The sequence below is a fragment of the Dermacentor silvarum genome, chromosome 1 (assembly GCF_013339745.2).
Source record: "Dermacentor silvarum isolate Dsil-2018 chromosome 1, BIME_Dsil_1.4, whole genome shotgun sequence".
In the NCBI taxonomy this organism is placed as follows: Eukaryota; Metazoa; Arthropoda; class Arachnida; order Ixodida; family Ixodidae; genus Dermacentor; species Dermacentor silvarum.
In genome coordinates this window covers 259,580,583-259,605,345 of record NC_051154.1, presented here as the reverse complement: position 1 = coordinate 259,605,345, position 24,763 = coordinate 259,580,583, and the positions used below count along the sequence as shown (strand labels likewise).

Sequence of the window (24,763 nt, the reverse complement as noted above, 5' to 3'; positions counted from 1 at the left end):
ATGCACGGAACTCCAAGGTATTTTTGATACGTTTTGAGGTATTACGAAAGCTGAATACTAATACTGCAGTAATGTATAGCCTCTGTCTAAGAGCAGACTGTGCCAACCACTTGTTATAGAAATTTCAGAGGTTATCTTTTAAACACTAAATGAACTAACCGAGGTTCTCACTCTTGCTTTCTTGTTGTTTTTTCCAGCGGATTTTTGCTATACTATATGCTTATGAAGCAAACTCGGAATCGTGTTGCTGTAACTGCGGTGGCAATCATCAGACGATTCATTCGGTGAGTTGAACACAAAAACAATATATCAATATCCTGAAACCATTACCTCTTATCACAATCAGCGTTATCTAAATATTGCTACGAAGCGCTGTAATAGCGAACGATCATGACAGGTATGGCGTAGACGACGATCGCTGATAGTCGCGCGCGCTGGCTTCATCTTGTATGCCTGTCTACTGCCCGTTGTATATATCATGTAAATATATTGCCAAGTGTATTTTCTCCCCGTAACATTTTGGTGGAGAGTGCGGGTTTTTCGCGGATCAAGACGAATTAATAAAATGTCACAATATCTCATTTGTTATTTCTTGATATGTAGATAAACCTGTGATATAGTGAAATAATGAGAACTGCAGGCCGACTGCGACGCGCTGAGTATATATATATATATATATATATATATATATATATATATATATATAGGTTCGAGAAACGGCAAAATATTATTCCGGGAAGTAAGGACAATGATCTCAGTTCAAAGATGACAGTGGGAACTTTAGCTGTGCTTCTATTTTAGCTGGACTGCCTAGAAGTGAGAAACGAGCGTTATAGCATTTGAAACTTGGCAAATGGTTACACAGTGGTCGAAGTAGAGGTGTCTCAGGCTGGAGCTTGAAATGAAGCTAATATACACAGCATTATGGTATTCCATTCAGTTTCATTTCAATTCACAACGTGACCGAAGGAACGAGAGCCCGTGCGAAAGCATTTTCACGTTTATTTTGCCGGACAATACAAATAAATAAATAAATAAATACAGAAGCAAGCAAACAAACGGATGTGGTTTTCAATAAGTAGGCTTTTGCTGACAATTAACTTATATTATATTGCACATTATATGAGTTCACTCGGTGCATAATATGTTTTAGGAGCGAAGCTCCTTAGGGCGTGGGTCTGTCCTTCCTCCGATGTAGTATGTAGCCACCTGTAGTTTTATGAAGTGTTCACTAGATGACGTAAGTCCGTAGCTCTGGTTGGCATGGAGACCTTTATGTATGTATGTATACGCATATATACATATATATGTATATGTATAGTATAACCGGAAGCGGAAGTCCGCTTCCGGTTCCACTTGCGGTTCCGGAAGCCAGCTTCCGGCTTCCGGAGAACGCTTCCGGCGTTTTTCTCTCTCGTCCGTAGCTAGGTGCGCTGCGGTGCACAAGGGCGTTCGTTCCCGACGCGTGGACTCTTTCTTTCTCGTCCGTAGCTAGGGGCGCTGCGGTGCACAAGGGCGTTCGTTCCGGACGCGCGTTCTCTTTAGGCCAAGATATAGTCCAGCGTTTTCGGCGCGCCAGCCGCGACAGGCGAAGTCGGATACGCTATGCCAGCCACGCCAGCCTGTGGAAGAAATTTGCCTCATCTACAGTTCGGCGCGCACGGCGCGCGAGGCTAGCGCCATCTCTGTGTGTGGGAGCGCAACTTCACGGCCACGCGATCCATGGCGCATGCGCATTCTCACTAGAGCACAGCACGGGCTCGGGCTTACCCGAAAGCCCGAACCCGGCCCGGCCCGTGGGCCGGGCCGGGCCGGGTAGAGCAGTTTTTTCACGGGCTCGGGCCGGGCTCGGGCACGGCGTGTGCCGGGCTCGGGCTTTATGGTGGTGTGCGTGTAACATGCAGCGAGTTATTCTCGGGCCTGTTAACTCTGAAAAACATGTATTTTTCGGTCTCGGGCCGGGTTCGGACCAGTTTCGAGCCGGGCTCGGGCCGGGCTCGGGTCTAAGGTAAAGGGGTGGCGGGCCGGGCCGGGCGGGTAACGTAGATTATTTCCGGGCCCGGGCCGGGCCCGGGTCTCGCCATAAAAGTTTTGATCGGGCTCGGGCGGGCCGCCCAACGTAAAAACGGGCCCGGGCCGGGCTCGGGCTGAAAAAATCGGCCCGTGCAGTGCTCTAATTCTCACTTTCTGACAGAATGTGCCCGCGCCGTCCGAGTTGCGCGCTTTTTTTTTTTGACAAGAGAAGACACTTTATTTCAGACAACCAACATACATAGTTGCCTAGGGGCCAGCCATGCATAAAATATAAACATAAGTTCGACAAGAAAGCACATCGTGATTTTTTACATACGCAAACAAAAAAATACCTTATACATAGGTCTCGCTCCGTGTGCTGTTTGACTGCCTTCACGGCATGGCGTTAACTTGTCCTGACAGCCAGAGAAGATCGCAGTCCTAGTGATAGTGCGTGGGCTACGTCAAAAGCGGAAGCGAAACATGTGCATACATGTGCATACATCCTCACTTGCGTTCTCATCGTCCACGGACGTGGAGAAAGCCACAGACGCGCTTTCACTACGAGCGCCGCAAGCCGCCATTTTGCTTTCTGCCCACTGCCCCTACAGCGCGCAGTGCATTCTGGTCTAGCGGCAGCCGCGTGAAATAGAACATCTTCTATCTCCGCGCCGGCGGCGCTGAGCGCGCCAGACGCAGCTGGGCACGCCGGCTACGCGGTGACGCCGGACTGTAGATTGTGCACTTTTCACCGGCGTTGCTTACCGCGCCGCGCGTGGCCGCGCGCGCGCGTTACGCCGGACTATATCTTGCCCTTTTCTCTCGTTCACGACGCGCGTTCTCTTTCTCTCGTTCCCGACGCGCGCTCTCTTTCTTTCTCGTCCGTAGCTAGGGGCGCTGCATTGCACAAGGGCGTTCGTTCCCCACGCGCCCTCTCTCTCCCGACGCGCGCTCTATTTATCTCTCGTCCGTAGCTGTGGTTTACCCGAATGATCCCCCGGTGCTTCGCCCACTCATCATCATTCACTTCGTGGATAGGCTGTGATTTTTTCACAAGCCACTGTACCGCTCGGGTGTTGGAAGTGCTCTTTTCTGGCCACACAGTGGTCATAGCCACTGCGATACCAAGGCTGATGTTCTGCGAGAAAGAAAGGTGACAAGATGTCTCTCCAGATAGAGACTTCATCCGATACCACAGACAGATGAAAAACAAAACACTGAAATATACCACACTGCACCTTCAAGCACTTAGCGAAAGATGCGTCTCCAAGAACCTTCGCGATACTCAGCGTACCTCCGCTTCTGGTCAAAGCAGGACAGAATGAAGTTGGGGCACTCTTTCGAAGATTATTCGTAGCGATACTTCTGTAGTCTCTGTACAAGTCATTGCCAAGCGGATTGTTTTATTACTGTTTTCTGCCAACGCATTTGTTTTATTATTGTGATAGCAATTGTATGGACACTCCAGGCGAATTTGCGCTGTCGCCGTGACCGTGATGTTACGTGCAAACTCCCAGTGCGATAACATCGCGGTCGAGTGTCGTACGCTGTAGGTTCGAGGAAAAGCTTGAAGGGGTGAGCCGAGAAATATACTCTGGCTTGATGCGGTGGTGTCGCAAGGGAGGAAGGCGGGGAGGTGTGCACCGTCTTCTCACGCGTGCAAGGGGTGAGCGGGGAGATGGGCGTGCGCTAGGAGGCGTGAAGGGGGCCAGGTTACTATTTCATTCTTTTATCTGCCTACTCTTTTACTCCAGCTGCGGCGGAGAACGCGGCCGCGCGCGTCTTAACTAGGAGGCAATCTACGGTGGGTTCGAAGGCTAGCCGGCCGGATACAGCTGACGGCGTCGCGTGCGCTGTGTTTTCGCGCGCCTAGTTCGCGTAGAAGCGACAGGCCCTAAGCAGTGTGCGCGTAAAAGTCAGAAAGTGTGTAATAGCCCCCCGCCTTAAAACACACGCATACACGCACCCTTCACCACCCTTCGAACATGGCCTGTCCAATGATCGTAGAACAAACCACGGGAGATGGCAGCCGAACCTCCAACGTTTGTAGGCTGTATGTATTTGATTATGCTAAGTACAAAGTATTATTTCTCTACTTCCAAGCACATATCGACCACAATACATTGCACTTTCCCCACAAGGTTGTTTACAGATCCATGAGACGCGGACGTCCGGCTATTTTCAGTTTATCAATCTCACTTTGAGTACCGATCCCAATATCGTTATATACGCAAAAAACTAGGTTCTCAGAGCACATTTCAATTCGAAATTTCAAGTTGAAGTCGCTGTTCCTAAGCACCTCCCACCCAGAGTGACCGCCATTTTCGTGCGGACCGTGTGACGTCAAAAAACACGAGGCCATCGCTGCGTCATCTGCTCCGAAACAGTTCAAGACCCCACCGTACTTTTTGCTCCGTACACTCTGGCGCCCAACGGCGCATCAAGGGCGTCACCGTTGAAGTGTGCCCGCATTTCTTTCACTCGCGCGATGAACAGTAGCAGCGAACCCCCGAGACGCACATGCAAAAATCAAAATAACGAATGGCGGTTTGGCAGCTCCTGCACCCACTTTCCTTATTTGCAGCGCACAAAATTATGACCTTCTAGATCAGCTTCCGTTACCCCGAGGAAGCCGTTTCTGAGGGTGCAATTTCATTTTGTTATCAGTCCGGCCACACTGATGTAAACTCAACGGCGATATATATAAAAAAATTAAATGCAAATTTTCTACTGCACCGAATGCGCTCAAGTTTTCCCAGCTTCCTGTGGGGCACGTACGATTGAACATGTAATACAGAATTCAAGCTCGAAAATTTGATGTCTTTAAGTTTTCTCAACCTATTGCTTTAACTGTGAGAATTGTATATTTTTTCATGTTCATAAGTTTTGCATATGGCTAGATTTGAAACGCTGTTGTTCGTTATTAAATAATGAGAACCCGACACAACAGTCGCACATCGAAGGACCGGCTGTCCCAATCATTCAAAATAAACTGCAGTTACTGAGGAATCTACGGAAAAAGAAAGAAAACAGCGGGAGAAAAGGCCTATAGGAAAAACAGCGGAAGAAAAAATTGAGCTCCATGGAGCTAAATTGAACTCAATTGGGCGCCATGTGCGTGGCGAATTCCCGCCAGTTCCGTTCGCTCGCTTCTCAGAGTTCGATTTCCCGCCTGTTCCGTTCACCATGGAAGTAGACGACGAGGACGCCGGGCCAAGTGTTGTGTACCGTCGAGTTTCCGACGACGAGGAGGCCAGGCCTAGTGTAGTGCAGTTTATATCGTTTACATCAGGAATTCACCAGTATTCCCTGTGCCTTTGTCGTACTTGACTTTGATAACACAAAATTAACGCAAGTAAAACACAAAGTTAATCCGAAGAATACATCCGGGTACACCAACGCCGAGGTGCGAGTGCCACTAGCAGACACCTAATCCAAGAATTAGGGTCGTTTTATTTATTTTTTACATTTCGTCCCACCTGACCGCATGACAAACCGGAAGTCAGTCCCTCATCGGAAGTTGCTGCACACGAAACGAAGACTGTCCCTCGGCGGTCGTGCCGCTAAAAGTAATCAACACCATATCGACTCTCGTCTATAGACAGTCTATAGACAAAGAATGAACAACAACAGAGTGTATTGACTTTTGTCTATAGGTAGTCTATAGAGCGCAAGTAGACAAGAAGGAGCAAATATTTTATCGCCATTTTTTCTATAGACCGGCTATAGAATGAGAGTAGACAAAAAGAAATAGAAACCTTATAAACTTTTGTTTATAGACAATATATAAACCAGGAGTAGACAAACCGTAAAACGTTTGTATATAGACGGCGTATAGACCGATAATAGACAAAAAGAAAGACAATTTAACTACTTTTGTCAAAAGGAAATTTACAGACGGGGAATAGACAAAAAGAAATATTTGCCGTATCAACTTTTCTCCGTAGACAATCTATAAGCCGGGACAAAAATGATCAACACCTTATCGACTCTCGCCTATAGACAGTCTATAGACAAAGAATGAACAAGAATAGAGAATGTGTTGACCTTTGTCTATAGGATAGTCTATAGAGCGCAAGTAGACAAAAAGAAACAAATATCTTATCGACTATAGAATGGGAGTAGACAAAAAGAAATAGAAACCTTATCACCTTTTGTCAACAGACAGTATGTAGATTTTGTATCAATAAAAGAATGAATCTATAGAAAGTCAAAGTCATCTACAAGAGGTCTACAAGATACTCTATAGACAGTCTTAACTCATTTTTGTAAGGGTGTTACTGTCGGCTGTAATGTTCTGCATGCCTCGCCAAACTTGCGTAATCCCAGCATTTTCTACGTGAATTCAGATTGCACCTGTAACGCTATAACACGTCTTGTAACACAACAAAATAGCTTACGTTATGATCTTGATATTCAAACTCTTGTATTTGCTCTTTATGTGACTGCTGCATTTGATTTACCTCAATTTTTGTTGCTTTGTGTACCACTGTTCTTTCAGGATTTCTGTTATGTTTTCTGCTTCCTGTTCTTTGTGTAACACAAGTGCACCAATGCTAAGGCGTAGAGCTGTTCCTGCGCACTTTCAGAAATGAATGAAATGAAATGAATAGTCAAAGCGCACTGTATCGTTGACTTGCGAACCTCCAGTTAGAGCCTGCGTTACCAGAGCAGTTGCTATCTATACTGTAACCGCATAAAAGAAGAAAATAGAAAAGAACCTTATACACCGCTTAGAATATGTCATATGAAAATATTAGTGCAAATAGCTTTGCAAGTGCAATACTTAGTGTAAACATTTGAAACGGGGGCTTTTGGAGCGAGCACGCTTTCGTTTTCCTCGCAGGATTACTGTTCCACTGTTCTTCGTGATCATGTGCATGTACTTGCTGCCACTCATCGCATCGGGTCCCAACTCTAAGGAATTCTACACCAGATTCTACGCCGAAGTTCGCAAGCACTGGTGGGACTTCCTGTTTCAGATGCGAAATTGGAGGGGGGACCAAGATATAGTGAGTCTCAAGGTTTTGTTTTTCTTTTTGCTTCTGGTGGTGGAGTCTGGGACAAAGGATGTGTTAGGAGGACCAGAATATCCATGGGACCCTTCGGCCGTTGATAGTCCGGAGCACGGCCTGCACATAAAAGGACTAAATGTAACGACCGGTGCTGCGAGCATCATATAGAATATAACGTTGTGCAAGATAAACTGGGAAGAATGAACTCATTTTTGCATTATTGTGAGGGTCAGCATGGAATTTCCGTAGCTCGAGCCATAACGAGAATCCCGCTTATTAGATTTAAACCAATGTTATCGAAACAGTGAAAACGTCGTCTTTTTGCTATACTATGAAAGAGGTAGCGTCGCTTCAGATAAAGGATTTCCATTACTGAATTGAACATCACTTCATTTTTTCAAAACGGCGAACTGCAGCTTAATATTCAATCCGAAGGGCATATTAGGCGATTGTTGATAGATTAAACTTTTGATATTGTTCGACAATAAAGCTCTTACTTTTAAAAGGCATGTGTTACGTGGTACGCTTAAATGCAATAATGCAATAATAAGAAACACGTCGAAATGATCGTTGTCCACTTCGAATTTTATATGATCTCACTAACTGTAAAGACAGCTTCAGGACATCAAATAATCTCATGTCTTACAAGGCACTTTTTGGCTCATGCAATCATACAGATGCCATACATGTAAAAATGGCATAATGGGATCTATCATGGGAGGCCCCACAAACCTTAACGAGCTGGCCCACTCCAAGTCGCAAAGTCCATCTTTTTGCGACCATGGAGAACTCCCCCGCCGGCCTACAGTGGTGGGGAACAGAGATCAACCGACCACATATAACGAAATTAGGCCGCACTTTCATCTCGGCAGGCGAAACTTTCCCCTTCCTCACAAGAAGTTAAATAGAGCGCAGGCATTGAGCCTCAGATTTGCAAACAGACTCGTATCCCAGCCCGGTTTTATTACACAAGCTTTATCCTGACACTTATGCCAGTAGTTCTTGCAGGCACTGCAATGACTTCGCTAGCCTAGACCATATGCTCTGGTGTTGCACCTCGTTGCGAGGCACGGAACAAATCAATGATGACAAGTGGCTCTCCGCTATCAAGAGCCCCGATGCTGGGGTGCAACTATGGGCTGTCCAGAGGGCCCACGATGCGGCGGTCGGGCATGGCCTGACTGTCCCTACGTGGGAGCGGCCCGCTGCGCGCTGAGTCACGTACCCCAGGACTTTCATTAAAGTTTTGCATCCATCCATCCATTCGCACGTTATGATACAGAGAAACAAAGGTACATTGAAATCAAACAAATATAAATGGCTTTGTTTGGTTACACTGTTAAAAAGTACCGGCGCGAACCGTAGGGTATTATACAAAAAGAGACAGTCGGCTGGATAATGAATGTAGGGTCTTTAAATTGCCCGTAGACTTCTTGTAGCCTAGTTTGTATCCTTTGTTACGTCTCGTGCTGGAAAAGCACATTCCTAGGACCTTTCCCACGAGTCAGTCCGTGCATCAGCGCGTGCCCCGACAGCGACGGGACTTGTCATCGACTATGACACGTAAACAAAGGAGCTCACGTCGAGGCGACAACTGCCGCCATCAGTGGAATCGGTAATTACCGCTACGACCAGCCTCTCTAATCCTGATCCTACAAGCTGACCGTCACGGAGAGCCCACTGATTGTTGAAAGGGACCAACGTCGACCATTACGGGGGAACTGCGTCAATCTCAGCTTCCCAGATGACCACGCGGGTTCAAGAATGCGGGTCAAGAGTGCCACAGATTAGGCCAGTCCGGCGGGACGGTGTGACGTCCTAGGAGGGATATTGCGACCGATTCAACGATTGTGATTGGCTAATATAGTCGTCGGATTCCCTAGTCAGAATATCCACGGACCCTTCGGCCGTTGATAGTCGAAAGCACGGCCTGCATAAAAGACTAAATGTAACGACCTGCGCTGCTAGCATCATATAGAATATAACGTTGTGCAAGATGAACTGGGGAGAATGAACTCATTTTTGCATTATTGTGAGGGTGAGCATGGAATTTCAGTAGCTCCTCGCTTTTAATACACGACGGTATTAAAAGCGGGGACGTGTGGTACAGGAGGGGGGCTGACATGTCCCTGATGTGAACTCAGATGTTTAATATGCTCCTACATGAAGTGGGCTTTCGTATCTGGAGCCAGAGTGAAACTGTAGAATAAACCCTTTTTCCTCCATTCCTACTACCGGACGTACTCATCAATGGGCTTTGGATTCCTGGCCCAAACGTGACCTCGAGTCACAACACATTATTGACTTGTCCTGTATACTATATATAATGCCAATGTACTTTTTATTGTGATTACCACTTTTAGCACACTTTACGGTATGTTCGAAGGTCTCCAAACATTTTCCCGCCAACATGGGTCACAGGGTACACCATGGCATAGTGGGTAGAGCATTTGGCTGCTGTGGTGAGGGAACAATGTTCGAAACCAAGTGTATAATAAACTTAGGTCACGGCAGTATGCGACACTGGGCATGCGCTCCTCTTCAATGAACTTCTTTCAAGCCATATTGGTTCACTGGGTATGCGCGGCTGAGTAGCTGCCGCTCTTCAATGAGAGAAAATCAGTTATGACTTCTCCAGTTCTGGGCGGAATCAAACTCCCATCGTATATGTTGCGACGATTTTTTCTGAATATCAATTCAGACACGCGCCACGGGCGCACTTCGTGGTGGCGCCACTAGATGGCCTAGCTGCAATGCACGCCTCACGTATAATGCGTTTCGGCGCTGGCAATAAGGAGTTTGACTACATTTATTGAATGCTAATTGCATTGACGTCGACATTCGTCGGTAGATGGATTCTGCCGAATTTTGTTTCTACAGACATCCGTGAAAAACAGCTTAATAACAATACCTATACTGCTTATTACAGGCTTTATATTGGAATACTGTTGTCAGAACTTAAAGCTAGAGCGCAGTATTTCCGGAAACAATGTGTACATTTCAAAGCGAAAAGGCACTGAGGAGCGGGATGGAGGCTTAAAAGGAAACAAGAAAAAAAAAACAAGAAACGAAAAAAGAAGAAAGACGAGATGTGTGCGCACGTTAGCTCTTATGAAGTCATGTAATAAAACCAGGTGTGACCTCATCAGGATGGCAACAATTACTGCTTACATTGGACTCCTCAGAGAGAAAGCTTCGTAGCCTAAAAAAAAGGATGCCCCGGTCCAAGGATTGCATACGAGACCAACGCCTTTTTAGGGAGGCCGTGCTAACATCTATAAGCGAATAAGAAGGTTAGCACGTCGCGTTAGCAGAAGCAGCAACCTTGTGCAATCTTTGCAAACCGTGCCCACTCCTGTGGAATCAGGCGTGCAGGGCTCAACGCGGAGTCCCCCGGTAATAATAATATAAAATCATTGTTGCCACGAATTGTTGCCAGGACATCTTTGCCGCATGACTATCAGAATGGTTTTTTTAGTATGTACTGAACAAACCAAAGTGCCCAATTTGGCGAGAAATTTTACTTGTAGCGTGCGCATCGAGAAGCGAATTCACAAAGTATTTTGTTCGTAAGTGCTTTTTGTGATTGGAAGAATTTTAATTTATTTTCTCAGTGACTGACCAACCGTTTTCATTAAGGACCAGTCCAACATCACAATTTGCTGGCATATGCACTTAAGAACAGTTCTAACGTGAAAACTTTTTTTTTACTTGAGTACGGGCCCTAATTTGATAGTTCCCTATCATATGTGCCTCTCAAAGCTGGCGCAACGGGTACACACTGGTGGATGTGATATGTTTTACACACATACGTCGAAATGAAAAATCAGCTAATCGCTGAACAAAGAAAAAACATTGCGAGGCTAGTTGTTGATGCATTATTTCTTCTTTCTTACGAATGTAATCCAGCGCTACTTCTTCAAGACCGTCCTGACATGTCTCTGTCTCTGTTTTCAGGACCGTACTGCACCCGTCCTGTCATGTCTTTCTCCGTCGTCGCATTGAAAAAGTAGCACTAGATTACTTTCGTAAGAAAAAAAATATCTCTGAAGAGAGCAGGAGCATAGTCTTCATAAAAAAATCAAGCTGGGCGAGTTGATAAATTAACGCCTTCTTAGACGAAGAGCGTGAAACGGACGACGTTGTCGTGTTATGTGTTGTCTCTGCTTCGCTATAGCTATCTTGGAGGACAATGCTGTATGTAAAACATCAGAAAAGAAATACGCAGACCCCACGCAATGTTGACGCCTATGTTAACGTGAATTATCTGCCGCACAACACCTGTGATGAAATGTTTTGATGTTTCAGTTTGAGCCTACTTGATTTCGCTGTTTGGACTAGCTAAGCGCCCATTAGAATCAGACTGGCGTACACCCCACAAGAACTATGTTTTATACATTAAAAGTGTGACGTGAACTTGCGTGCACCTCTCCAACACCATGTGTAGTAGAACATATAACGCATCACGAGTACAACGTATATGTCACGTCAGCACGATGAGAAAGAATAAGCAACCCCATACAGGCCCGTGGCACACAACTAGCCGCATCATCTGCTGTGTGCGTGAGAGAACGAGACAGAGAACACTTGACGTCACTCTGAAACACATACATACAACTTGCTCTGCGGGCACGGCAGCGGAGGCTGGGATTGAGGGAGCACCTAATGCCACCTACAGGACAAAGCACGATACATTCAGCCTAGAAAGGACGAGAAAACACTCGAACGCACAACCCGCTGAAGCAGACGCAACACCAGCTGGCTGTTGCGTATGGGCCGAACTTAGCCCATCCAAAGGCGGTCGCGTCAAAGTTCTAGCTGTCAAGGAGAAAAAGATGAGAGAAGCTAGTGTGCTCTAATTTTTGTCAGTGAATTGGCGCCATGTGATGCAGCGCACGTGCCTACCATCTTTGCACGTGTAAAACGACTGGTAACCTTGTCATTCTATCGAGCGAGGCCTACGTCTGGGCTCTAATGGATAGAGCACCAGGAGGCTGCACTGGAGGATACGGGCTCCAAACACACGAAATAATGCGTAATTGTTTTGTTATTACTATAAAGGCTGCGATTGAAACTACGCGGCCGGAAAACAAAACGTGGGATCGACACTAGTTTCACCTTGAAATTGCTTTGAAATACTATCAAGCCTTTTGAGAAAACTAATTCCTAAAGAGTTGGTTGCAAGTGTATTGTATTCACTGGTTCGTCGTCATGTAAGCATGCCACTCATAGAGCAAATGTAGCTCTTGTGCCGACGCCGAAACTCACTGCAGTGATACCAGATCTATCTGACGTCACATTCTGGAGCTGATGTTCTCACTTCTTTTCTCGTTTCTTCTCGTTGCAGACAACCTTGGTGCAGGTGTGGTACCTCTCCGCAGACTTTCAGTTCTTTCTGGTTTCAATCGTCGTGATCCAGACGTTTAAGACGTAAGCTTTTTTCTCTCTCTTCATATTTAAGATAGACCATGTACAATTGATTTTTTTTTAGAAAGAAGTGCCTGGTGTGGTATGCTGACGTCCTGGTAGAGTAATGAGTTCTAAACAGAGGACCGAAATGCACTTCCAGGACATTGTTATTAAAGGCAGTGCTTTGGATTTTGCACTAAGCAGAGCAATCACCTTCGCATTCCATCAGAGCATGAAGAAAACATTGACACTAATTCATGTAAAGCCTTGTGAGGCACATAACATTTTTATTCTCACTGGGGTATTTACCATCTGTCACACAGTTCAATGCCTCTTAGAAGTCTGAGAATAAATTAATCTGGAGCTCTCTACTACGGCGTGCCTCATAATCAGGACTGGTTTTGGCGAGTAAAACCACACAAAGAAGAAGAAATCTGAGAAGAAGGCGTGAAGCTTCCTTGCGGGCCATAGCAGATTCATGCGCAAACACAAGGGGTGTTATAGACGCGCGTGTGGGAGACATTTCTTTTGTAAATTAAACTTGCTATATATCGGATACGAACTTTATTATTGTGTAATCATTCTTTGGCGAGTAACCCAGCAAAATGTGTCCGTAATGAAAAAAGTGTCACTCTTTATCCACAAAATGAAAACATAATTCCCGAAGTTAAGACATTCAATCGTTATAATACACTAAAGTAGATGATTGGCAGCTTTAGAATCGATAAGGAAGGAACGGAAAATGAACAAAATAAAAATTTATAAGAGATAACCCTGCTCCTCATGCCCCCTTGAAAGCTTGCCTTCCCGCATTACAGGTGTGGGTGCAAAGAAGCCTGCTTTAGAATAGGGGAGAATATATATATATATATATATATATATATATATATATATATATATATATATATTGGCTACATCACCGTTGCCGCGTCAAGGTTAAGGTACGAAAAGGAAAATAAACAAGGAAAATAAAAAAAACGACAACTGTGGTGTGGCAAAAACAAAAACAAGCGCTTGTAACGGCGTTTTGGCTCAGTTGATGCGATATACCTGCAAAATAACTGCATAATTAGTGAAGTTAACACAAGTAATTGTTATAATAATATAATAGTAGATGATTGGTAGCAATGGGTAGACATATATAAGCTAGCTAAATAAGTGAGCAAAAGTGAAGTAGCAGCCGACCCAGAGAAGGCTTACGCGTTAGTAGACAATTCAGAATTTTTGTTCCATTTTTACTGCGATAACAATTAAATGGACACTCCAGGCACATTTCTGCCGCCGCCATCATCGTTGTCGTCACCGTCACCGCGAGGTTCCGTATGAAGTCTAACGGTGATAAAATTGTCGCCGCGCGCCATATGCTCTATGTGCAAGTTAAAGCGTGCGAGCATGAGCCGGTCATCGCGGCTGAATCTCTCGCACAGAAGGGTGGGAAGCGGGAAGGGAGCGCGCCGTCTTCCAGTCGCGCGCAACGCCCGGAGGGAGGGTAGGGTAGGGGGGGGGGGGGGTTTACTGCGCACGTGCCCACCCTAGTGGCTTTACCTTGAAAGCCATCTGCGGCGAAGGCACAGTCCTCCTGCGCTGTGTTTTCGCGGCTTAGTTCGCATTGATGCAAGACGCAGCACAAAGGTCAATTCGCTAACGGCCGCGCTTCCTCACTCCAGCGTTTTGACAGCGAGTTTGCTTGGTCATCGAGTGAGATATGTTCATGTTTGCTTGTGCGCGCGTGACACCATGCTTGTTCATTGAGTTCGTATGCCTATGTTTACAAGTTCACACGGCCGATAAAGCTACTATCAGTACTTCTTATAGCAGTACATTAATTTGCTTTTACAATCGATGCTTCACCTTTCGGCCGAAACTGCGACTTTTTTGTTTGGCTTAAGGTTTTAAAAATGTTCCACGCATGATTTTGTATGTTTTTCTTTACAGAAGGAAATGGCTGGCCGCGGCGACGTTCGTACTGCTCTCCCTCGTGAGTTGCTCCATCTCTGCGTGGCAGATATACGGCACCAACCTTAAACCCTTCGTTATAGCCGTGGCTGATACGTTCAGGTAAGGGTACCTGTTCGGACTGCGTGCAACCCGCGGATGAGGCCTTGTCAACGCTTCCGTCGCTATGGCGCTATCCTTTCATTGCGAGACAAATGCACTTTTCAGCCCCGAAATGATCTTATAGGTAAAAAGCCTATAAAAACATGACAGTTGCAGGTAGTGCTTTCCGTCTATTGCGCGAGAGGTGCTGGTCACGAAGCATGGCTAGAGAGAGAAAGAATAGAATGAGGTAAGAGGAAAGAGAGGAATTAAAGAAGTCGTAGGCAAGCCCAGCCGGTTTAGCGGAACGATCGCACCCGCTGGCTCCAAAAAAGATCAAGGGAAGGCGTCAGATAAGATGTGAGCGATGAATGTCTCTGTGGTCGACTGAATACTTGCGCAACAGCCAAACTCCGTTTTACTTGCATCTCTGATAGCACGGTTTCTCGAACTGCAAAATGAACGAATAAGTGAATGAATGAAAAATAAATAAATAAATGCTGAATATTATTTGCAGGAGGTACGCCTGTCATGACCGCAAAGCAATTAAATACAGAGGTGTTTAGGGATTGTTTGTAGTTGTCTGGCCGCATGGTGTTCTTCTTGTAATTGTATTACAGTCCTCTCAGCGACAAAGGCGCAGAGAAGTAGGCCAGTATTCACAAAGAGCTTTTACGCTAAAATTATTAGTAATAGCGAATCTAGCCTATCCTAATGCTGTACGTAATATTTGCGAAGGCTGGCAGCTATAGCAAAATGCACTTGTGAACAAACAGCCTTGTGAATTCGCTTTTCGGCCCTTGCCCATCGCTGTTTCATTGAAGATGAAACGCAAGGCAAGCTCGTGTTAGTAAGTGTGTAGTGCACGTTAAGGAACTCAAAGGTAGTCCAGGATGACGTGGAGCTCTCTGGCATGGAGCCATCAGTGACCACGGTGCAGGCTTACCACGGTAAGGTCAATGCCAATAATTCAACATATAAAATGGTTGTTTTCATGTCGTACCTCCGTGTCCACTTTGATGCTTCTTTTTTATTCATCTACCTCCATACACGCATTATCTGTGTCCGCATTACGTCAGAATTAATTTCCATCAATTTTATTGTTTTTTAACAGCGGAGCTGTTTGAGTCGGGCGTAAGGTGTCAACCGCGAACAAAAAATGTGGGCCGATCCTGGCGGCAGGGCAGAAAGGGTTCAAACGCAATGGCACATACCTAGTGAACTAGTGAAGCTGAGTCTGGCTAAGTCTAGATAGGCATGGTTGGGACTACTTAAGCTTAGTCAGTCATCGATAGCCAATCAATAGCTAATCTACAATCGATCAATAATCAAGAAATTCCAGAAAATGCTGGGGATGACTTGGTAGTGCTTAGCCTAGAAGTAATACGTGGCCAATACCTTGCGATAGCCAATCAATAGGTAATCAATCATAGATCAATAATCAATAAATTCCAGAAAAGCATAACCCGTAAGGCCAGGACCAGCTAGGTGCCGATAAGCTCCGCTGTTTCTTTAGCGTTGCGCCACTAGTGCAAGCTACGCTGATTTTTTTATCCCCCATTGCAACGAGTGACCGATAAGTATAGGCGATAACGTATAGGCGTGGCGTCCTGCGAGCGAATGACTAAAGCGAAAAAGAATGGGAAGTGAAAACAATAGTTAGGTAATACTGCCCCGTAATAATTTGAATTTATTCCGGAGGCTGTATAAGGTTGTTTTGTCTTCTTTTTTTTCTCTGGTTTAACCACATAGCCTTGCACGTACTGACAGCGCAAGTCAGCGGCCAATATGCTCCGTGTAATACATGGGGCCATTATCATGTGTGGCAGACAAGTCATGCCCTCTCACTGTGCATAGACTACGATATGCGTGATGTTGTAAGCCTTTCGTCATTGTTTACACCTTATTTTTTGCTTACATTTTTTAGTCGCTGGAGTCTACTGGTAATGTTATATTTGCTTCTATCTCGTTTACAGTACTGTCGCAGACACGCTGAACAACTACTACTTGCTTCCATTCTACCACGGCGTCTGCTACTTCTCCGGGTGCATCACCTTCATTCTTGTACAGAAGTACGGCAAGACAAAGATTTCTAAAGTAAGCTTGTCTTCGCTACCTCTTCTATCGTTCGCAGCAATCAGAAACCGGCACTCGGCGATGTCTTAGCCCGAAGCTCTTGAAAATGAGTGTGACAAGAGATGCTGTGATGTTGTGGCAAGGGGTGCGGGTCGGGGATGAGTTAGCCCCGAATGACTGAGTGCAGAAGCGCGCTTCCAGGCAGTTAAGGAACAACTAAATCCCTGAATGTTGCTAACCTCCAACTTTCCAATATTAGGAACGCATTGTATAGCGTTAACCATGCAGCTTTTGCTAATTGTAATCCGCAGGCATTAGGCTTTCTCCTTAGTTGTAGGTAAATAGTAAGATTTTCTATTGGAATCATTTCCAAATATTCATAAAGAAATAAAGAAACAAGGGTCGAAAGTTGCAAATCCTGTCATTCGAAAGTGCTCTATACCGTTGGCCAGCTGCCTTCGCTAATAATATGTTCAGCAGCAGTACTGCCTAGAAATAGCACTTTTCAACAATTGTATTGTGAGAGCTCTTTGTAAATGCGGGCTCTTGTTTATTATATCTAATCGAACGTTGAATATAAAGACGGCGACAGCAAACAAAGCGCGAGATGGAAAGCGGAGGGCCGCACGAGATGTGCTTTACGGTGTCGACCAGGCATGCGGCGAACGCGTCCACCGATACCATATATGGATACAAAGCGCTGGCGGGGCTTAGGACCCACTTCGCATGCGCTACATCGCCTGCGACGCCGCCGCTAGAGAATGCGCTCCGCGCGAGTCACGCGCTCCCGTGTTCAAGATTTCTTACTGAACAATGAGTGACGCAACCCGTGGACATACTTTGTCTACCACTGCTGCTAAACGAGACGCCCGAGCAGAGGCTCAGCGCCACCGCCGAGAGGGCCCTGTCGTTTAGAATCAAATTGTTTGCCACAGTATATCGCGAATTCAAAACACCTAAACAGCTGCGCTTAAAATTCCCAATAGGGAGTATCGTAATCATCGGTGAAATTTTTTTTCAGTTTGTTTTGTTTGTGTCTGTCCACCACCTTGCGCTACCATAGTCAAAATTCAAGAATGACTAGCTCGACAGTCAGTCCTTCTAACCTTAGCGCGGTTTTCTGGGATCTTTTTGTTATACGTTTGTCAACTGTTGACACCTGCTTGTTTCTTTTTTATTTTTTTATTTTTAACAGATAATACAAGCTTCGCTTTGGTGTATCTCCCTGTTCTGCGGCTTGTACTGCATCTTCATGAAAATCGAATTTTACCGAAGCACTCAGCCGATGACAGAAACAAGACGTTTGTTCGTTGCATTTACTGACCGCATCCTCTGGTCCGTTTTCATCGCCTGGTTCGTCTTCGCTTGCTCCACTGGCAGAGGAGGTAAGACTATATACATACGTGGTAAAAGCCTGGTCAGTGGTCATTCTTTCAAGTTTTGTTGTAATTTGTGCGAAAGCTTCTCCAGACGCTGATATAACTCTAAGGAAAATATCTGCAGGACCTCATGACTCCAAAGCTTTTCACAGGACGAGAATTGACATAAACTGCTTGTATTTCGAGGAGAGTAAGAATTTACACCTCTTAGATGGAGTGATTATCGGCTAAACGGATGACCTGACATTACGTCTGAAGAATCTCTATTCAATACTTTCGAAGTAATGGCTGGAAAGTAAACGTTGACATAAGAAATGAAGAATGTAAAATGTATTGCCTGGATAGTTGTCAATTAACGGTTCTAATGCCTGCTCGCCTCTCAGTGATGGAAATAAAGTTGGTATATAATCTAACCACTTCCTATGCTTACTTCAGAAAATTTTCTGAAGATGTGCGCAGACAATTTTCCGCATGCAAATTATTCGCTAGTGTCGATTTTAAAGTTTAGCTCTAAGCTTCACCGATCAATTGAGATCTAACATCTTCGCAAACCATATCAAGGAAAATACATGCGCCTGTGTTACAGGAAGTGACATAATTGACTTTTCTTATTTTTCTGTGCAACTCTTTCTTTTTCTCGCGACACCAACGTAGGATTTATCAACCGGTTCTTGTCCTGGGATGCGTTCGTGCCTCTGAGTCGGTTGTCATTCGGCGTGTACCTCATCCACTCACCCATTTTTATCCTGATCTACTACATCTCCAGGGAGCGCATCTTCTTTTCACACTTCACGCTGGTGAGTTTCAGCAAGCATACCCCTGAAGTGAAACCCTGGCCTACTTGGGTGTTCGCGCACGCACGCGTTTTATAACAGAAAACACCAGACAATCGTGGTGAGGCACATTTTATTCGTTAAGGCGGCTGGTTAATGGCAGACAGCCCTTATAGTCTAAAAGCTTCGTCAGTTTCGTTCCCGCTGCTTATTGCCCTTGCATCCCATACATAGACTGCGTTTGTGTTTTTGTCCTTAAAGGTGCTGACACAAAAGCATATAGTATAGTTATGTAGACCTCAGGCATGTATATTTCCTGCATTATGACAAGCATCAGGAGTGCATAGAATTCGCTCCTATGATGAATTCTAGCGTAAGAGGTTTTTGTGAATACGGGCCTGAGCTCGCAACACTTCTAGCTCTGCTCTCCGCTTCGTAGTGACTGCGTGGCGGACCAGTCTGATTTGTTTCGCATAGGTAATTTCCTAAATAAAATGTAAAGAAGAAAGACAAACGGACGGGATAGTATTTGCTTCTGGTGCCAAACTCACTAAGCTTTTCTTTCGTAAGTTGTTTTTGCCATTGGTCGGCCCCCTGTGTTAATCATATGTCCAGTATCAGGATTGGCTAAAATTTTCTTTTGCGAATAACAGTAGCGTAAGATCTTTTTGTGAATACGGATCCACAGCTCATCAACTTTTCGAATTCATAAAGCCTTTTGTACGCATATACTGTTTCTCAATGGCCAGGTTCCTTCGCTAGCAACACCTAAAATCCGTTGGCATCGACTCTTGCGAACAGTTCTAGAGTAAGATCTTTTTTTTAGAATACCACGACTACTTCATGGCCTGGTTAGTGCTCACTACAGAATAAGGTGTCACGTCATCGTTAATGTTTCTGCTTTTTTATGTGTCTCATTCCGCAACAAATCCATATTTCAACGCTGCTTGGTGTGCGCAGTTGCGGCCAGCTTCAGCTGAGTAATATTATAGGGCCTCGCCATAAATGTAGCAACGCTACCCAAACGTTAATGACCGTGCTGTTCTACCCTCAAATTAGTACTGACAGAGATATTTTATGTCGTGCATTTGTTTTATTTTCATTTTTGAGGTCACGGTCAACTCCATAATCACATTAAAAAGCCTCCATTTCTCCAGAGTGCCACAAATAATTACAGCGCCTTTTATGCGCCATTTACAGGCACGTGCCTGGTGTGCAGACTTGTACGTAAGAAATTATGTTAAAATTACTCACTTGTAATCGAATAACTTTTTGGTAATCTTGTAATTTAATGACCACTTTGTTTCCTTGGCAAAGCTCACCGTAATTTAACAACTTTGTTCAGTAACCAATTACATGTAACCACTCAAATTTCTCAGCTTTGAGCACTTAAATTTTGCGGAAACTACACTGTTGACAGGGTTTAAAATGTGTATATCGCGCTCAATATGACTTACAACACGAGAATTTGTTTTTTATTGTGTGTGTAGGCGCTGCCATGCTGCCATACAGCGGCCATATAGAAGCGCCTACACACGAACATTGCTGTACACCATTCTGATTACTGGTAGCACCCTGTTTACATGAGAAATGGCACTTCTCATTTTCATTATTGAAAGTACTGAAGGGTGTTTGCCGTGTTCCAACTCATATTGAGCGCGATTGTGCATATGTTACCTGCTTATCACAATCATTGTCCTGCAGCAACACCTCGACCAACTGAACATGGTAGGCTTACAGATGCACAGGCTCGTTTGAAGTTAGACCTCTGACTTTACATGGCAATAAATTTCTCTCTTTCTCTCTCCTGGACCAACCCCACCTAGATAGCACAAGGCCTACACACTCCGATCTATGACGTCATGCTATTTGGACCGAAATTTCTATTGCCAACGCTGGCGTGACGAAAGCGGTGACGCCAAAATTTCTATTGCTTACGCGGGAGGAACCCCATTAGATTCTACGGCAGTCGGGCCAGGTAGCATGACGTCATAGATCGGAGTGCGTAGGACTTGTGCTATCTAGGTGGGGTTGCCTGGACGCGTTTTTGAGCGGCCTGCATAGGAGTTGAGAGCTGTTGCTCAGCTTTTCTTAGGTTAGTGCAATCTACGACTTCTCTGATATAAACCGAAATTTTTGGCCGTTAAACGCTTCTATCTGTTGGATAATTTCGTGGCTCATATACACCTATTTTTGCGACTATAACACCCGAAAAATCATTATATGGGTGAAAATGTGCAGCTTTGTATTACATAAATTACAGATTTGGCCATCTTTTTAAGGAGTGTGAACGTTGGCTGGCGTAAGCCTAGAACAATGAAGCTCTGCGCTTTACAGAGGACCCAGACAGCGAGCATCGCGCCACTGAGTTCACCATTGAGCTCGTTCTATCTACAATATTTGTGGAATGATAATAAAAGTAGGGTGGAAGGTAACGTTAAAGTATTACACTACTTTTTATTAGTTACTCAATGACTTTCATGGGGCTGTTTTGGTAATTGCAATAAAAAAGCACGTTTTTTCTGCAACGTATAGAAACCTGCCAGTGTGTCACACCTAGCTGCACCGTTGCATCAACTTTTGTCGCGAAAAACGTAAGTTTGATACGCACCAACTAGCACTTAATCGTAATTTGTAGACCGTACATTAAAAATAAAATTCAGGGGTTTTATGTTCCAATACCACTACATAACTATGAAGCAGTCCATAGTGGTCGACTCCGGACTAAATTTGACCCCCAGGGGGTCTTTAACGTGCACCTATTGCTTCAAGTTAACCAAAGATTAGTAGGCCGGTTGGCTTTGGGAGCCCACGGTAATACCACAAATGAGGCAGTGCAGGGTGACTAGGGTTGGGCCTGTTTTGAAGTCAGAGAAGCACAGAGCAAAATTAGTTTTGAAGAAAGGCTCAGGAACATGGATGAAAATAAATGGGCGGCTAAAGTGCACAAGTATCTCTACATGAAAAGCGTGGACACAGAATGGAGGAAGAGGTCAAGGAAGTTAGCAAAGTACAGGATAATCGAATGTGTAAATATACAACCAGGACTCATCAGAAAGAAAGTGAGAGAAACAGAGACCGTGAATTGGATACACAGAATGGAAACGAAAAGTACAATGGAGATTTACAAGAATGAGAAGAAAGAAATTAGAAGGGAAAATCTGTACGATAACACAAAGGGCAGTGCCTTGCTATTTGAGGCTCGAGCCGGTTGCCTAAGGACGAAAACATATCGGAACAAATATTCGGAACTAGATGAGACATGTGTATGCTGCAGTAAAGATCCAGAGACCACTCAGCACATCCAAATGGAATGCGACGGGATCCACCCAGCGAGAACCGTAGGTAACGTGCAACTCCCAAAAGCATTTGGGTTTAAAGTGGAAGGAAACATCAGCACATCAGCCGTATAGATAAGCAAGAGACGATTAGAGTACTGGTGGAAAAAAAAAGCAGGGAAAAGATGGATACGACCTGATCTCTTAAAATCATAGGTAGCGGTAGAAGGTAAGTTTTCGAAAAAGAAAAATAAGGAGAGGTATACAAAAATGCTAGAATAAGAGCATGTATAGTATACCTGATTAAATCAAGCAGTCTAGGTGAGTATTTTTCGCCGACCCGTTTCAAAAGGGATGCCAATAAATCATCATCATCATTGCAGGTACACAGATGTTTTGCATTTCGCCCCCATCGAAATGCGACCGCCGCGGCAAGAATTTTATCCCACGACCTTGGTCTTAGCAGTGCAAGAGACCGTACATTCAATGTGTTGCCGGAAGCTGGGAAATTATGCTGGGGGACCCTCTGTCCTCTGTTGTCCGGCCAAGTGTTGAAAGGGTTTTTGACAGCACGGTCATAGTCCGTGCACATGTGCGTCAGGGGTGTCGGTACCACGAGGCCTCCACATCAGTTAATCTTGATGCAAACGGCACACACTTATGTTCAAAATTCCCCCAATAGCATTCAGTTCTACTTGTTCATAATCATCAGCACGTGACTGGCTGCACAATATAACAAGTGCCACTGAATATCAATTTTTAAACATTTCTTTTTGAAAGTCACGTTCGCTTTCAATAAATGAATTGATGGGGTGCTAACACTCGTTTATCCTTTGTTCTTGATGAATAATGCTTCCGTGATTTGACGTGTTAACTTGTCATTCTCTCGTTTTAAGAATGCCGTGCGGTCTAGGCATGAGTTACAGAAGCATCTTTTGCGATGGTAATATAAGTAACCGCCGCAATAGTTGCGCATATTCAACTTGTGTTCTCTAGCCCTGTCTTTGAAACAGCGATCGGACTGACCTATATATACCTATACACAGTTTCTTAACGCATTCTTGTCGTTTTCCATCTCTATTTGATGACGCTATCGCTGATAGTTTACCAGGAGCTGAAAACAGAACGTTGACATTATATGTGGATGCCACTCATAGAAAGTGGCATCCAGATATACTCACCATTCATTCTTTTCATGTGCACGTCTACCGCAATTCCTTTCAAATAATCTCATTCGTCGTCCTTATAAGTATACCAATTAAGGTTGAATATATCCCCTTCAGACACGAATTATGATCCACTGTCGATAGATGTGTGAAACACATAATTTTATGCCAGGGTGCTTGAGACTTCATTGAAAGCAAATCAAGGTGTTAGAATGATTCTTTGTGTAGTTTATGATGAGTCATCATAATTACATAGTAACGAAATATTTCAATATCGTAAAGTCAGTCATGCTACGTTTCTTCATGAAAAAGTTGAAAAACTCGTTCGAATTACATGCACAATTTATTTATTGGGCCGCAAGCATTTCAAGAAAGCAAAAAAAATATTTCAAGCTTTCTACCGACATGTCCCACGTCAAACGTCACTATCGTGACGTTTGAAAACATGGTAGTGCCTTCACCAAAGTGTTACTCTGTAACGATACATATCACTCAGAAGTAAACTGGATGCAATATAGGTTTGCAGACTGTTCAATTTATTCTAAGCTTAATGTATGTGCTCTATTACTTGCCACCACTGCGTATAGCATGTTCAATGTTCTGCCATTCATATAGGTATTGCTAAACCATCTTGGTAAAAAGATGCAGACAACACTTTGCCTTGTGAGAAACGATTGACGAATATTGAACAGTTACTTACATTTCATTTATCTTAGCTTTCTTGTGCGCCAATGTGAATTTCTAAATGAATCAGAAGCCAAGTTCACGAATCTTTTTTGTTGATAAGAATAGTGTATGATTGGCGGCTCACCATTGTTAATATTACGCCCGTTATCGCGTTTTACTGGTGCATGTCCTCACGAAGTACCCTATCTCCTATAGGGTAAGAAATACTTTCTGAATACAGTTTCAGAAAAATCACTGAAGGCAGAGACAAGAAGATCTTGTTCCAACTTGCCGTATGATTACCACGCAGGTGTCGCAGTGCTTCTACGTCGTGACTTGGAGCTACATCTTGAGCTACTTCCTCTTTATCTTCTGCGAAGGGCCAACGGGGCAGCTCGAGAAGATGGCCTTCATGCCCCAGCGACTAAAAGAAGGTTCGCGGTCAAACGAAGCTAAAGATAGAGTACAGAACAACGGTGTCAGCAGCATCGCCAAGAGCATACCTGTCGACCTCGTCGAACATAACACATCGAAGAAATACCTCAATGGAGATTCGCTAGAAGCAGGAGTAGGCTTCGTCGGAAGCGACAGTAATGAGTGCTGTCGGTTATAATGGCGTCGGCGCCGAGCATGCCCCCTTCATCACTGTCTACACGGCACCACGTTTTGCTGAGGCGTTTGTGTACAGCCACTCTACCTCCGCCTACCGGGCCGTCTCAAGCCATCTAGGAAAAATGAAAGTGACGAAGGAACGTGTCCCCATCCCATTGTGCATATGGTGAACAGGGTGAATACGCTGTGTAAATAGTATTACAACGCGCTTAGGCCTATCAGGGGAGCCGTGACGAACGAAGAGAAAACGATGGTTTCATTGAGATCTATAGATAGTATACTCAGTCATCTTATTTGGTGCATACAAGCGTCACTTCTGCATGCTGCGTATGTGCGATA

At 44.7% G+C, this 24,763-nt stretch overlaps 1 protein-coding gene across 1 annotated transcript; it reads left to right on the top strand.

Moving 5' to 3' along the window:
* Window positions 1–193: 193 nt before the first annotated feature.
* On the top strand, window positions 194–24,763 carry LOC119439846 (nose resistant to fluoxetine protein 6). The gene is made up of 8 exons (XM_049660911.1): window positions 194–284; window positions 6,860–7,025; window positions 12,376–12,458; window positions 14,373–14,495; window positions 16,451–16,571; window positions 17,746–17,935; window positions 18,584–18,726; window positions 24,123–24,763. The coding sequence occupies exons 1-8, from the start codon at window positions 217–219 to the stop codon at window positions 24,423–24,425; spliced, it is 1,197 nt and encodes a 398-aa protein (XP_049516868.1). The 5' UTR covers window positions 194–216; the 3' UTR covers window positions 24,426–24,763.